We start from the raw sequence: 15,205 nt of genomic DNA, 5'->3' as shown, positions 1-15,205 counted from the left end.
ATACGGGTCTCCTCCGTCATTCCACGTTCACAACTCCCATGTGTGGAGAAAGTACCCAATTTAATTTCTCAGAGGGACCACAATTTTAATTTGTCCCCATTGATCGATTAAGCTGGGAATTCTCCAAGGAGAGGTTTCTTCACATGCCCACCAATTTACTTCACCACGATCTAGGTGTTCTAACGGACCACGTGGCAAGCCTCCCACCTCGTTTTACTCACAGGTTTCTTAAAGAAAAGCAATAGGTCATCTTCAACACAACGAGGGTTAGAGAGTTTTCTTTGTCCCTATAGTCTTTCAAAAAATTAATATTTTAATAAACAATCTCAGGTCATTTTTCTTACCATATCCAACTAAGGGGCCAGAGAGTCATAAGCCAAACATAGCAATGTGACAAAAAAATCATCTTCAACTGAGGAGGCCAAAGGATCATAGGGCCAAACATAATTTATTATTTTAATTGAATTAATATGGTTACTTAAATTAAACTACCTCAATAATTTTACGTTATGGATTGTCAATAATTTTTCAAGATGGAATCTCAATAATTTTATGTCTCGGATTTTGAGTGTCAAGTGTCGATATGTGACTAACTTTGCAGATTTCTTATCGATAAGGAATCTCAATAATTTTACATCTTGGATTTCGAGTGTCATGTGTCGATGTGTGAGTAACTTTGCAGATTTTTGCAAATTTTTTGTCGATAGGGAATCTCAATAATTTTTCAAATAGGATTTTGAGTGCCACATGTCGAGATGTAATTGGTTGTGGCAATTTTTGATAGGATTTTTATCTGCGTGACATTTCTTTATCTTCAGCTTCCAATGTCCATAAATATGGTGGATATTGGCCTATTATTGACACACATTCAGCTTTGCCCTCTCCAATATCTCTTTCAATTCAAGTTTGCAATGAATTCCAACTTTGGATCCTCTTCGGGTTCCAACTAGGGGTCTTCTTCCAATTCCGAATTAGAAGATAAATGGGTGCAAATAAGGCAAGAAGATGAGGAATCCGATGAAGAAGATAAAGTATGGCACAATACATCATATATGGTAGCCATGGTTGGGGTCATAGCTTGTCAGGCAACTAAAGAACAACCCCAATGAGGTGGCTCTATTACTAGTCATGGTTACAAGCCACGAAATAGAGAGATGGCGCATCAGAATCTGATGAACAACTACTTTAACCGTAACTCGATGTACAATGAAGAGGATTTCAAACGTCGCTTCCAGATGAGGTGTTATATCTTCAAGCATGTACTTCACGATGTCTAACATGACAATCCATACTTTCAACAAAAACTGGACAGAGCAGGCCACCCTAATTTCTCACCTCATCAGAAGGTTACTATTGCACTCTGAATGCTGGCATATGCCTTCCCAACTGATGCGATGGATGATACATATGGTATGTCTGAGTCTACATACCTTGATACTCTTGCTGAATTCTGTCAAACACTTGTTCAGCTTTACAAAGAGGAGTACCTCCATTAACCAAATCAAGCAGATCTAGATCGGCTCCTTCGTAAAGCTGAAGATTGTGGCTTTCCGGGCATGATAGGGTCATTAGATTGCATGCATTGGCAGTGGAAGAACTGTCCCACCGACAGGCAAGGAGGCTTTAGCGGAAGATCAAGAAAGCCAACAATAATGTTAGAGGTGGTTGCATAATTTAACACATGGATCTGGCATGCTTTCTTTGGAGTCCCAGGATCCTAAAATGATATTACAGTTCTTGGTCATTCACCCATCTTCAATAACCTGACAGAGGGTAAATCACCTCAACTTGACTACTACGTCAACAGGCGTCAATACAACATGGGGTATTACATGGCAGATGACATATACCCAAAGTGGATGACACTTGTCCAAGCAATTGCAAACCCTATGAATGACGTCGAAAAGTAGTTTACCTTACACCAAGAGGCATACCGGAAAGATGTTAAGAAAACTTTCTGTATTTTACAAGCACAGTATAAGATCATCAAGGAACTGGCAAGAGGGTGGAGTCAAGAAAATTTGGACTTCATCATGATATCTTGCATCATATTACATAACATGATTATGGTAAGCCAGATGGGTATATTGATGGAGAGTCTGATGACGACCAACAGGATCCAAATAAGTCAAGAAGGGCTTATGCAAAAATATATGATGGGCCTAATTTGTCTTTAAATCTAAGAACTGGTAATATCTCTTTAAATAAGTACATGAGGCGTCATAGGATGATACGTTCCTGCCCCACAAACAAGTACCTACAATAGGATCTTGTTACACATCTTTGGGCTAAAAGAAGTATAGAGTAGGCGTTTAAGTTTTATGTTGTTAAATATTTTTTTTAATGTTGTTTAAGTTCCATGTTGTTAAATGTTTTTTTTATGTTGTTTAATATTACTAAATGTTGTTTAATGTTATTTAATGTTGTTTAATGGCTTAGGTAGTTATAGGGAAAAAAATAGAATTTAAAAAAAAATTTAATTTTGTAAAAAAAAAAAGTTGTAAAAAAAAATTTTCAAATATAACAACTGGTTGACGTCAGCAAGTAGCTGTTGGATTCAAACTGCTGGACCGCCCTGAGGCTGGCTGGCTAGCTGGGTTTGACAAAACCCGATCCCAATGTCCCCCAGACATTGGGATGGCCACGTGCTGACCGACACTCGAGGGTGACGCAAGCCATTTAATGAATGCATATGTTGAGAACATGTAAAACATGCGTATAAATTTCGTTCGAACTACATAAAATAATATACTAATATTCAATTGCCAACAATGATAAAAATAGTGATAGTGCATAACATTTTCAGAGCATACATCTAATTCAAAATACAACAGAATGTGCTATTACAATGATGTCAAAGCAAAGATGATGGCACAATATCACTGGTAGGGGAAAGCCTCATAGTGCGGATCGTAAGCCTTGTTCCTATGTCCTGAGGGGGCGCAAAACAAACATGAGTGGACCAAGTTGATATATATATATATATATATATATATATATAATATTGAAACAATTATCAACATATTAACCCCTAAAGTTTTATGAAAACTAATAGCATAATAGGTGACATATTTTGTCGAAAACCCTAGCATGCCATAAGACCTTTCATAAAACATATCTCGTATATAATGTGCTAACTAGTGGTATCAGTATTGCCCATACGCACAGAACAGGGCCCTACACATGCCCACTCGAAGGCAATATAAGTATCGTCGTCCATACGTACAGAATAGTGCTCTACACACGCGCGCCCGAAGGCAATATAAGTATCTTCGCCCGTTGGCAGAACAGTGACCACTAGATAAGCATAAAACATTGAACACAGTCTTTCCAACATAAATACATATGTCTCAAAACCACTTCGTAGTATATAGTCATCCATCATATATACTACAAAGAGTGTGTAAAAACATGGTCATAAATAGTATATAGTCATCCATCTATTTACTACAAAGAACATATTCCAAAATATTCTCAGTAAGCATGATAATCATAAGGTGTAAATCTAATGACTCATAAAATGTAATTATTAAATCATGCTTTTCATGTATGCATTTTTACTATTAAAACATGCATTTTAGAATGGGTCCACTCACAAATATTCCTTCGTTGAAGAGCCGTACGAAATAGGCTGGACGGAAACGCCGCTAATAATTACACCTAAGCACATAAAGGGTCCAATTAATAAAATTATACTCAAATTCAATTTTGAAAATGGACGTCATAAACGGATTCAAGACGTCAAAAAACATTAGGGTGAACCTCGGGTACCCTCCACAGTCGCCCCACGTGTCATCACAAGGTGGTGGTTCCGGCTGCCACGCACCGGCACCATCAAGCTCACGTGCGGCTGGGCTTCTGGGTTGGATCAGATTTTGGCTTGGGTTCCTTGGGTCAAAGGCCTAATCTTGCACGGCCCAAAGGCCTAGGGTCCAAGGGTCCGACCTAGGGTTAGTTGGGTTAAGGGTTTCTAATGAGCTTGGGCTTGAAATCCCGGCCCAAGGGTCATTAGGTTTCAAAAAAAAAAAATTAATTAAATGGTTTGGGTTGGGTTTAGGTTTAACGGGCCTAAGGCTCGAGTTTTACACGGCCCAAAGGGCCTGGGTTCATTGGGTTTGGGTCATTGAATGGTTTCTCACCGAGGAACGAAGGTCGGAGCCTCTCGTGCTCCGGTCAACACCAAAACACCACCTTACTCTACGATATAGGTACCAAAACGGTGAGAGAGAGAGATTGGTACCTGAGATCTATTATGAAAAGGGCCAAAGGTGTGGCTAGACTTAGCTCAAGAGTCACAAGGGTTCATCGTGGTGTCTCTTTGGGTGTGCATGGGTGTCGATCGAGAAGGAGAGAGAAGAGGGTCCGAGAGGGAGAGTGAAAATGAGAGAGAATGAGTGAGCTGAAAGAGAAAGTTCGAGGAGAAGAGAGAGAATAAGATAGGTGTGGGTTAAGGCCTGCCACGTGGCAATTAGAGGAAGGGGAGAATCTAAAAAGTAGATCCGGATTGGGTGGAAAGTGAGGGGTAAAAATGAAAATTCATAATTCTAATAAATGAAAATACAATTTATTTAGGGTGGGGTTTAACAGGGTTGGGCTAGCCGGTTGGCCATTTTCTCCTTTTTTGGCCTAGTGGGGCCCACGAGCCCTTTGGCCTAACCGTCGATTGGAGACGGTGTTTGTGTCATTTCGGGTTATTTTTTGCTTTATGACCCTCATACTTGATTGGTTGGAGATGGCCTTAGAGATTATATTTTGTAGACCATATATGAATCATTTATTTAATAGAGTAGGAGGGTTTATATATGATTTACAAAATTTAATGTCCATAGCATCACAATTTTTCAAATTCTGCCTCTTTCGCCACATGACTCAATATGTATATTGTGGATGCAAATTTCGTCTAAGGGTAATTGACAAAATTACATATATAACAAGTAACATTGTTAGCCTAATTGACAAACACACGAGAAAATAGGAAACCTTGTCAACCAAAGGACCTCTAATGCCTAAGTTAGAAAATAAGAGAAGTCCCTGGTGGTAGGGCTTTGGCAAGTGTATGCCCCATAAAGCAGGGCACTCAATAAAGACTTTGAATAGTTGACCTCTGCGGCCTCATTGAGCCAGGAAAGGCACGGTGGCAGGAAAGGGATATCATAGGCTCGAAGGGCACTTTGATATGTGTATGAGTCCGAAGGCAAGCAGATGCTTAGCCCCCCTTAAGGTTTGGTGTGGTATGCTCAAAATTTCAATGATAAATCTGTCATATTAAGTTATAAGTTTATATGTCGTTCTTTTATTTGATGTAGTTAATTTATGTCTTCCCTATATTATAACAATGCATTTGATGAAATAACATTTTTTTTTTGTTTTCGAGAAATGCTAAGGAGCGATTTGTTGTATCCAAATCTAATCTCCCAAACCTCTTTTCTTTTCTTTTTTTTTTTTTTTTTTTTTTTTTTGGTTCTTCAATCTAACTTGCTTTTATGCGTATTAAATGAATAACAACGACTCCCGTTTGACCGACTTTTATTTCGGTCCAAACTCAAACTGTCGACAATCGTACAAGACTTTGACTCTGGATCTCGAGTATAATTTGAAAATAAAAAGAGAGAGAAAAACTTATATAAAACGGATCTACGGTTATATAACGTCTTAATTCACTGAAACAATTATAGGTATTTTAAAATGTACTCAACTATCAAAAATTTTACAAGACTTTGACTTTGAATCTTGACTACTACTTTGAAAAAAGAAAAGAGAGATGGTGAGAACAATTTATATGAAACGAGTTTATTGTTACATACTTTCTCATTGTACTAAAACAATAACGTGTTAAAAAACGTACACATATCAAAGTTTTATTAGAATGGAACACTACAATGGTGCTAAACCTGTTTCATATAAGCTCCATGAGACGGACACTTAATGTTGTTCTGAACATCAAATATGTGTCACCACTGAATGCATGCACTTACTCAAGAAAAATCGGTGCAGATGGAGATGATGAGTTGTGAAAGAAAGCCAGCAATAGGAGGCAATATCATAGTAAAAAAGGTGTTGCCATTGGCCAAATGATGATCATCATAGGCAGCCGTTGTTTGTAAAGTTGGGCATAAAATCATGAGCTTCCTTCCCTTTTCCTTTTCATCTTTTTGCCTGGCAAGCATGGAGCTTTCCGGCATAATTGCGCTTGATTGAGAGCTCCTAAGTAAACCACCCTACACACTTTTTAATCACAATCATCGCAGTCAATCAAATGTTCAAACAGCCTAGAACCGCCAAGAAAGACCGCTTTTGTACGTTCAACTCCAAATTCAAAGAACCGGTGTAAAAAACTTAAAGCTAAGGAGCCGTTGTGATAACCATTTTATTTTCGATTTTTAATTTATAATTTATAAAAAAAATTGAGCTAATTATCAAACAAGTTTTCAATTCTCATAATAATGAAAACTAAATACCATCAACCAAAAACTAAAAATTGAACTAAAAACAAAATAATTATCAAACAGTCTCTAAATTAACCGAGGCCTAAAAAATTCAAAATAACTTTTGGAATAACTTTTGGATTCCAATACTAGCTTTTTGTTCTAGAAGTGGCACGCTTACCCACTTCCGTCGTAAGATTTACTCAACTTTGTTGAACCTGACTTCTGAAGAGGGCAGATTTTGGGCAAACATGACAATAACACCATCCGTCAACCCTTAGGCCAAACACCACTCTATTTCAATTTTCGTTTACATTCTGTTTTCCTCTCTCCTTCACAAATTCTACGACAAGAAACGTATTTCGCACTCTAGTTTCAATACGTCATAAAATGAGTGCGTAAATCATTTTCTTTCAGAAATCAAATGCGTGGAATATTTTCCCACTCTACATGCATATACACACATGACGTAGATTTTCAAGAAATTCAGAGCTTCCACATTAGCTAATCACTGACATAATCAAGGACCAAAACTTTGACATCACAATTGCTTTAGACATACTATTTTATTTAAATTATATATATATTTGCAAACAAATAATGCGTCACCAATAAAATAAGCATATTAATCAACATTTAAGTAATAATCTAATGATCAACATCCATGTCATTTAGTTTACAAAATTTAGTTTAGAATTTTGGTCTCTCTAACATGACTCTGTATACATATACATATTACTTACCGTAAGGTACCGACAGGTTTCTTTGCTACATATGACAGGATAACGACCACGTCGTCAAGCTTGCCGCCACTATATCTGGCATACCCAGATGCCTTGGCTGCATCAGCAAATGGGCTCCTTGTAGATTTAGATCGCCCCAGCTCTTGTGCACTAGTGGCTAACAACTCTGCTATGTCCTTTGAATAGTTGCACACACAGACAACCAAAAGAAAATGCATATAAGAAACCACTACAAAGTACTTAAAAACTAAAGCTGTCTGTTTTACCAGCAATCATGGTTTTCCTAGCTCAAGTATTTTGCTGATAAAATCGGAAATTATACGTATGAAAGTCATTGAACGAAAAGATATGGCATCACCGCCATCAAGCCATGTATGCTTTCTCCAAATGCACTTTTTGCAATGTCTGTGGCACCTTTAAGCGAATGCATGACAGTTCTTTTCTTATTTGGTTTCCTTTTCAAAGAAAGCTTACAGAAAAGAAATATATACAAGAAACCATTGAGACTACGCACCTGTAGTTCCAATCGGGTTTGCAGTGACTTCAATACAATTGAGGTGATGTCTTGCTCATACAAGTTATCGAAAAGGCCATCTGTTGCAGCGACAACCACATCTCCCTCATCCAAATCAATTCGGTATTTCTGAAAACAGATTATTCTTGTTACCATTATCTCTCTCATCGTGTAAAACAAGCAAGTTGCAAAAAGAGTTGGTAAAATAAAAACTAAAATATACTGTTTCTGCCATCATCTTCCACGGATAAGGGAGGTAAAAAGTTCAAATCTACTTCTTACGAATGATAACATATCAGGAGCTAGCATTATGGAAAATTTGTTTGGGCACACGATATGGTGATAAATTTATAATACACGTACCTCTATAAGTTCTGAGGGATCATCACCTCTTTCAACCCGTACTGGAAAATTGAATTCGTGAACCATTGGTGATGATTTTTCAAAGACAGCACCATTTCTAATAACGATAAATCCCGAGTTTCCAATGTTGGCCACATGAAGAGCCTGCAAAAGCAAATTTTCATTACCCTTGAACTTGAAATCAAAATTTTCAAGTATTACATTTTAAGGTTGTCATATGCATAACCAAACCATGGTTCACGAAAGAACACCCCATAACGCTATATGAGGAAGAAAAAAATATGAGATAATTAGTAATACCACCCTCATGGGATTAAAAAATATATCTATAAATAACTAAAGGAGAACCGCATGAATGTTTAATATATAACACGAAATAAGATCTGTCTATAACCTTTGTATACCTGGGCACATATATAAGTAACCTGCACTTGTTTAAGGTATTAGCATGTTAATTTTGGATTCAACCAACTCTCCCCTCTAGTTCCTTTCTTGTGGGTACTTCATTTACGGAAGACTAGAAATAATAATCTTAGTTAAGGAAAACTTCATACCTGACCATCAAAATAAGCAACCAGAACCGTGGATGATCCAGGAGATTTTGTATTTGATGAACCTTTAATAAGGACTTCTTCTGGTTCAGTCAATGGTAAACCTTTGCAATCGGATATGAACCTTTCACAATTCTCCATGAGTTCACGAGCATATAGTCCAGGATTAACCCCTGAATATATCAGGAGCAAAGTATAACAAATTTAGCCTAGATTTTGTCTAAACAGAGGGTTTAGGATTTAAGGCATATTGCACAAATAAGAAAGAACATTTGACTTTTGCCGTTGCCTTCAGTGATGAAGTAAGTGGGTTAGCTAGCAGTAGCTTTTTGCCCATGGAAAAAAAGACTATTTAACAAATGGAGATTGAGATATAAGTATGGCTATCAGCCATCAGGCTATCAATTATTCCAGTTCAACTTCCATGCTACGTATCGTTATATGCTATGACCATTGGATGGTCTAGATTCACGGAACCACAATAAAAACAATAATCCAAACCAATTTAGGTCATCCAATACTCGTAGCATAGAAGAATTTTCCCAAATATTTAACAATTATGGGAACCCTGAACCAAAAACGTGAACACAAAAAGTACACAAGGATACACCCACATACAAACAAGTTTAACTTCATATTGTGTAATCAGAAGTGAATAATTTAACGGATAAATATGTAAAATATTTTGGCTTCACCGTTGAAATAAGTGGGTTAACTAGTGATAGCATTTGGAAAAGAATCTGGTAGTCTAACATGCTGAGATATAGGTAAGGCCATCCAATATTCCTAACAGTATTTATCGGGCAAAATTAAACTTCAAGGTGGCGATACCTTCTAGTGACCACTGACCCACTCCATCGGCCACACCTAACCAATTTTGGCAACCAACAAAGTAAGCATCCTCCCCACCTGTCAATGCCTGGAATTTATTAATTCGTAAATTATTTACAGTTATGCTAAATGCAAGCGAAAGGTCAAGTAAGTATGGTGTGTGTGCACGCAAGTTTGTATGCATGTGTGTGTGTGTCTACCTGCGTATAAATAAACGAGAGAGCATTCAAGACCAACCGAACATAAAGCTCGTTTACGCAAATATGCATCTGTGGGTTAGATATGTGTAACTGTCTACCTACATACAATTGAATGCATTGATAGATGCCATACCGCTATTAGGCAATACAAGTTATCATGTCCACTTCAAAAGGATAAATTTTGGTACTCTGCTAGCAATTTTAGCTAAAAAATTTAGAACTTTTCTACATTTTTTCCTTCACATGGGGCATAAATGAAAGTGAATAGGGCACGTATCATATAATTTTGAAAGGGAATTCATGAGACCAAAGTCAGACTGAACTGAAACTTTGTTTTCTTGTAAAAGTATAACATATTGAATACAACACAAACTTGTTTGTCAACATTACATGCAAAAATGTTGGCAGATGAGTTAGTGTAGCATTCAGTATGTCCCCCCTCACTGTTTTGAGTTTCTTATCAAAAAAGAAAGTACACGTTCACAATATTAGGTACCACTCTAAATTATCCAAAAGCTATATAAAGTGTGTACTAAAACATTACATTGTAAACTTGAGAAGATACCTTTGAGGGATGGGGTAATAATGCAGCACTAGAAGATAGTTGAAGAACGGCCGCAGATACGTCCTCCCTGTGGAAGAAAGAACGGGTAAGCTGTCCTAACAACTTAGTGTAGGAAAACAAAGCATGAACGAAAACATCAACAGGGCTTTTCCCAAAATCTTCTCCTTTCACCACCATTACCAAGAACCGATTTCGTATAACAAATAAACTCATGCCATCCTTGTCCGTGCACCTATTGTACACAGACAGCTGCACCATTTTTTAACTCCTCAGGTGAATTCTACTGTCCTTTCATTTTTCAACAGAAAATTATATCTTAGAAGAAGATGAACTTCAAAAGCAGAAAAAGTATATGAATATTATTTATTAGAGGTATATCAAGATTCAAGAGAAAAACTAGCATACCCATCAGACGCGCTTTCAACTGTATTGAATTCCACTATCCTAGAAGTTGATATTCCTGAAACATCTGTTGTATCAGCTTTACCCTCTGTGAATTCATCTTCTGGATTTGTGGAAGGGGCCATTCTCAGCTAACTATGTACAATACAAAACAAAAGCATGTGATCCTTAATACTAAAGAACTGTGTGATGTGCCAGACTGAAAAATAAAAGTAACTGTATGCCCAATGAGCCAGCTGCCAAGTTTAAGTAAAGGTCAAGCTATAAATTAAGAAGACATGTAAAACATGTGTGCAGGAGTGCGGGTGTGCATGTATGTGCAGATTCAAGACTTTTGGAAATTTAATCTAGTTGTCTCTTGGGGTCTTATAAAACAAAATACAGGTCCCCCACTGCTAAGTTATCATGTATCTGCTAATGTACACGTTTCTAGTAATAACTAATTCGTAAAAAGGACACCGAGCAGGATTGCAGGTGCGTAATGTATACCATTGCCTCCTTATCTGCACCAAGGAGGATTGCGGGTGTGTAATGTACACCATTGGTAGTTCGTACAAATCTCCGTAAGAGCTTAACTGCTAACACATTGGACCTTCATATTTCAATCATAAAGAGGAAAGGAATAGCCATCCAGATCATCAGGATACATAAATTATCATCCAATTTGCAGTAGCTTCGATTGTAACCCCTCTAATTGATGCAGAAGTCCCAGTGACAAAGTTAATAAACAAAATATAAAAATGAACCTCGAGTGCAATTTCCGCATTTCTTAAACTTCCAACTCTTCCACCATGTTTATTATTGAGTCTGAAAAATCAGTAGCTTTATTAAAAATTTAGAACAAAACAATAAAGAACCAAACACATATCTATTATTCATGTCAATTAGTAGCCTCTATCACTGCATCTTTAAATTCTTGTAATTATTGTGTATTCCAGACAAAAATGAGAAGAAAGAAGTGGTAAACCCTTGAAGGGTGTTGAAAGCATACAGAACCCAAAATCCAAATTAGACACTAGCTCCATGCCCTCAATCGCTTTAACTGGTCTATTTCAAGTTATACCTTGTAGGTTTGAGAACAGTACGGAAAATACAGCCAAATAACCATCTGAAAATTTTGAAATTGATCTCAGCAAAACAATGCTGCACTTGTAAAAATGCTTCCTCTCAACCATCAAAGACGAAAAAGGAAAAAGGGAGTAGCCCCGGAAACCTTACTAGTAAGTAGTAACTAGCATATTCCTTGACAAAAGTCCCATGCAAACCAGCCTTAGACACTCCTTGCACTAGATTCCACAAGTCCCGTCTAGAAAACTGAAAGATTCTCGGTTGTTGAAATATTCACATATAGCATCTAACCCCATTCAAGCATCCCTTCTAGTCATTAGACATTTTTTTTTTTTGAGAAGAAACGATAACAAGTTATTGAAACAATAACATGAATTACAAAAATAGTGGATAATCATGATATCTATCTATCCACGATACGAATCCATGTGTGCCTGTGTTGGTGTTGGTGTAGTAGTCTATATTTGGACTAGGATTGCGAAATAGCTGACCAATTCAAAATTTCTTAAAAAGGTGAGGCAAGGCAAGAATCAAGACTTAATTAGCTTTACTAACCACTGGTGAGACTTGAGTTTCATCTGCTGTGGTGGTTGGTGTGGCCGTGGTTGTGATTGTAGTTGTGGTTTCTTCACCACTGCCACCACCAGTTGCATTGTTGGTGCTCGTCACTGAAACCGCATCAACAGCATTCTCCTCAGCCTCAGCATGAGCATGAATGTCATTGCTGACTTGAGTTTCATCTGTTGTGGTTGTGGTTGTAGCTGTGGTTGTGATTTCCTTGCCACCACCGCTACCACCTCCAGTCGCAATGTCAGTGCTCGTCACTAAAACCGCATCAACAGCATTCTCCTCGGCCTCGGCGCCGCTAATTGCTGGAAAAGCATGAATTTCATTGCTGACTTGAGTTTCATCTGTTGTGGTTCTGGTTGTAGTTGTGGTTGTGGTTTCTTCACCACCACCACTACCGCCACCAGTCGCAGTGCTGGTGCTCGTCACTGAAACCACGTCAACAGCATTCTCCTCGGCGCCACCAATTGCTGGAAAAGCATGAATTTCATTGCTGACTTGGGTTTCTCCTGTTGTGGTTGTAGTTGTGGTTGTGATTTCTTCACCACTACCATTACCGCCACCCCTTGCAAAGCCAGTGCTCGTCACTGAAACCACATCAACAGCATTCTCCTCGGCCTCGGCGCTGCTAATTGCTGGAAAAGCATCAATTTCATTGCTGACTTGAGTTTCATCTGTTATGGTTGTGGTTGTAATTGTGGTTGTAGTTGTGGTTTCTTCACCACCGCCACTACCACCATTGGTCGCATTGTTGGTGCTCGTCACTGAAATCGCATCAACAGCATTCTCCTCCGTCTCGCCACTGCCATTTGCTGGAAAAGCATGAATTTCATTGCTGACTTGTGTTTCTTCAGTTGTGGACCTTGTGGTTGTAGTTGTCGTTTCTTCGCCACCAGTCGAAATGCTGGTGCTCGTCAACAAAACCGCATCAGCAGCATTCTCCTTGCCCTCAGCATGAATGTCATTGCTGACTTGACTTTCAACTGTTGTGGTTGTTCTTGTAGTTGTGGTTGTGGTTTCTTCACCACCACCACTACCGCCACCAGTGACAACGTCGATACTCGTCACTGAAACCGCATCAACAGCATTCTCCTCGGCCTTGGCGCCGCCAATTGCTGGAAAAGAATGAATTTCATTGCTGACTTGAGTTTCATCTGTTATGATTGTGGTTGTAGTTGTGGTTCCTTCACCACCACCAGTCGCATTGTTGGTGCTCGTCACTGAAACCGCATCAACAACATTCTCCTTGGCCTCAGCAGCGCCTGTGCCAATTGCTGGAAAAGCATGAATTTCTTTGCTGACTTGAGTTTCATGAAGTTCTTTGCTGACTTGAGTTTCATTCGTTCTGGTTGTGGTTTCTTCACCACCACCACTAACGCCACCAGTCGCAATGCCCGTGCTCGTCAACGAAACCGCATCAACAGCATTCTCCTCGGCCTTGGCGCTGCCAATTGATGGAAAAGCAGGAATTTCACTGCTGATTTCAGTTCCATCCGCTGTGGTTGTTGTTGTGGTTGTGGTTGTAATTGTGGGTTTTTCACCACCATCACCGCCGCCAGTCGCACTGCCGGTGCTTGTCATTGAAACCACATCAACAGCATTCTCCTTGGCCTCGGCAGCGGCGGTGCCAATCGCTGGAAAAGCATGAATTTCATTGCTGAGTTGAGTTTCATCTTCTGTGGTTGTGGTTGTGATTGTGGTTATGGACCTTGTGGTTGTGGTTTCTTCGCCACCGCAGCCAGTAGCATTGTCGGTGCTCGTCGCTGAAACCGCATCAACAGTCTCATTGGCCTCAGCGGCAGCACCACCGCCACCACCACTCCCTCTTCTTCCCAACAATGTTTGGCTCAATTCTGAATCTTGCACGGCATCCTCCAGATGACTTTGAGCATCAGTTTCTGTTTCAGTAGTAACAGATTTCTCGCTCTCGTCCCCAAAGCGGAAGAGAAGGCTGCCATCCCATGACTCTGTCACACACAAGTCAAAAGAAATCAAATAAATAATACTAGTAACGATACTCGCACTCACACATACACTCTGTTTGTTTCCTGAGAAAATTGTGTTTGTTTCCTGAGAAAATTGGGGACAAACATACCGGTTGTGGAAATGATGGCAAAGTTTGAGGAGGAGGATGAGTGCGGCGGAAGCGTCCGGCGGTGTTTCGGAAATCCAATCGGAATCCTAGTGAGGCGTGTTTCGTGCAGGGGTTTAAGTGGCGGAAGAATGCTGGTTGGAACGGAGAAGCTCAATCCGCTTCTCACGAACGGATTACCCATTTTCCTGATTTTTATTATTATTACGTCATCGTATAAGGCAATCTACAATGCATTTGTTTTTTTTTTTTTCCTTTTATATTGGTTTTTTTGTGAAAGAGAGAGATACAGCGACTGAAAGACATTATTGTTGTGAATATTGGTACCGTTTATTTTAACGAAAAATACATATTTTTTTTTGATACTATTCACTACATATTTATTTGTCATTTTTTATTAAAACTAAATTTTTTTTAAACTCTTCGTTAGTTTTCCTTTTAAAATATCGATATAGGTAGAAATATTGATAAATGTATTATTAGTGATATCAATTGACTTTAATCGAAATATGGATATTTGCAATTGGAGGGTTATCAACTCATTCAAATAAATTGATTGATATTAGAGAAAAAAAAATTCAAAATTTGAAATCTGCAATGGATTTGACAAATCGAAGTTTTTATTTCACCTCATTTCCACAGTGATCTTTGATTTTTTGGATATTTCGATGGAATTATCGGTAATTTCTTGAATATTTTAAATAATGCGGGGCATAAATGTTTAATGGAGAAAGATTTCCATGGTATGTACCGCCAGGGCAGTATTTTGTGCAAATAAATAGAAGTATGTGTAAGTTTTAAACTCAAAAAAGTACAGAGGAGTGGATAGTATAATTCTATCATTATCATTGTGCACGACCTAAATGAGAATCCTCTCGAATCCT

At 38.5% G+C, this 15,205-nt stretch overlaps 1 protein-coding gene across 1 annotated transcript; it reads right to left on the bottom strand.

Annotated features, from left to right (window-relative positions):
* Positions 1–5,774: 5,774 nt before the first annotated feature.
* On the bottom strand, positions 5,775–14,595 carry LOC103952578 (probable protein phosphatase 2C 71). The gene is made up of 12 exons (XM_048583242.1): positions 14,325–14,595; positions 14,021–14,196; positions 12,674–13,018; positions 12,218–12,361; positions 10,598–10,725; positions 10,193–10,259; positions 9,428–9,515; positions 8,600–8,769; positions 8,046–8,189; positions 7,683–7,811; positions 7,169–7,344; positions 5,775–6,225 (listed from the first exon to the last, which is right to left on the bottom strand). The coding sequence occupies exons 1-12, from the start codon at positions 14,503–14,505 to the stop codon at positions 6,219–6,221; spliced, it is 1,755 nt and encodes a 584-aa protein (XP_048439199.1). The 5' UTR covers positions 14,506–14,595; the 3' UTR covers positions 5,775–6,218.
* Positions 14,596–15,205: the final 610 nt, after the last annotated feature.

Source organism: the organism of the source record quoted next, unplaced genomic scaffold (assembly GCF_019419815.1).
Source record: "Pyrus x bretschneideri cultivar Hongxiangsu unplaced genomic scaffold, Pyrus_bretschneideri_v1 Contig2, whole genome shotgun sequence".
Taxonomy (NCBI): domain Eukaryota; kingdom Viridiplantae; phylum Streptophyta; class Magnoliopsida; order Rosales; family Rosaceae; genus Pyrus; species Pyrus x bretschneideri.
The sequence above is the reverse complement of the archived record's forward strand: the minus strand, read 5'-3'. Positions and strand labels throughout refer to the sequence as shown.

Coding starts and splice junctions, on each gene's coding strand:
- LOC103952578 (XM_048583242.1), bottom strand. CDS start 14,505: ATGGGTAATCCGTTCGTGAGAAGCGGATTGAGCTTCTCCGTTCCAACC. Junction 14,197..14,324: donor TGCCATCATTTCCACAACCG/GTATGTTTGTCC, acceptor TGTGTGTGACAG/AGTCATGGGATGGCAGCCTT. Junction 7,812..8,045: donor ATCCCTCAGAACTTATAGAG/GTACGTGTATTA, acceptor ATCTGTTTTCAG/AAATACCGAATTGATTTGGA.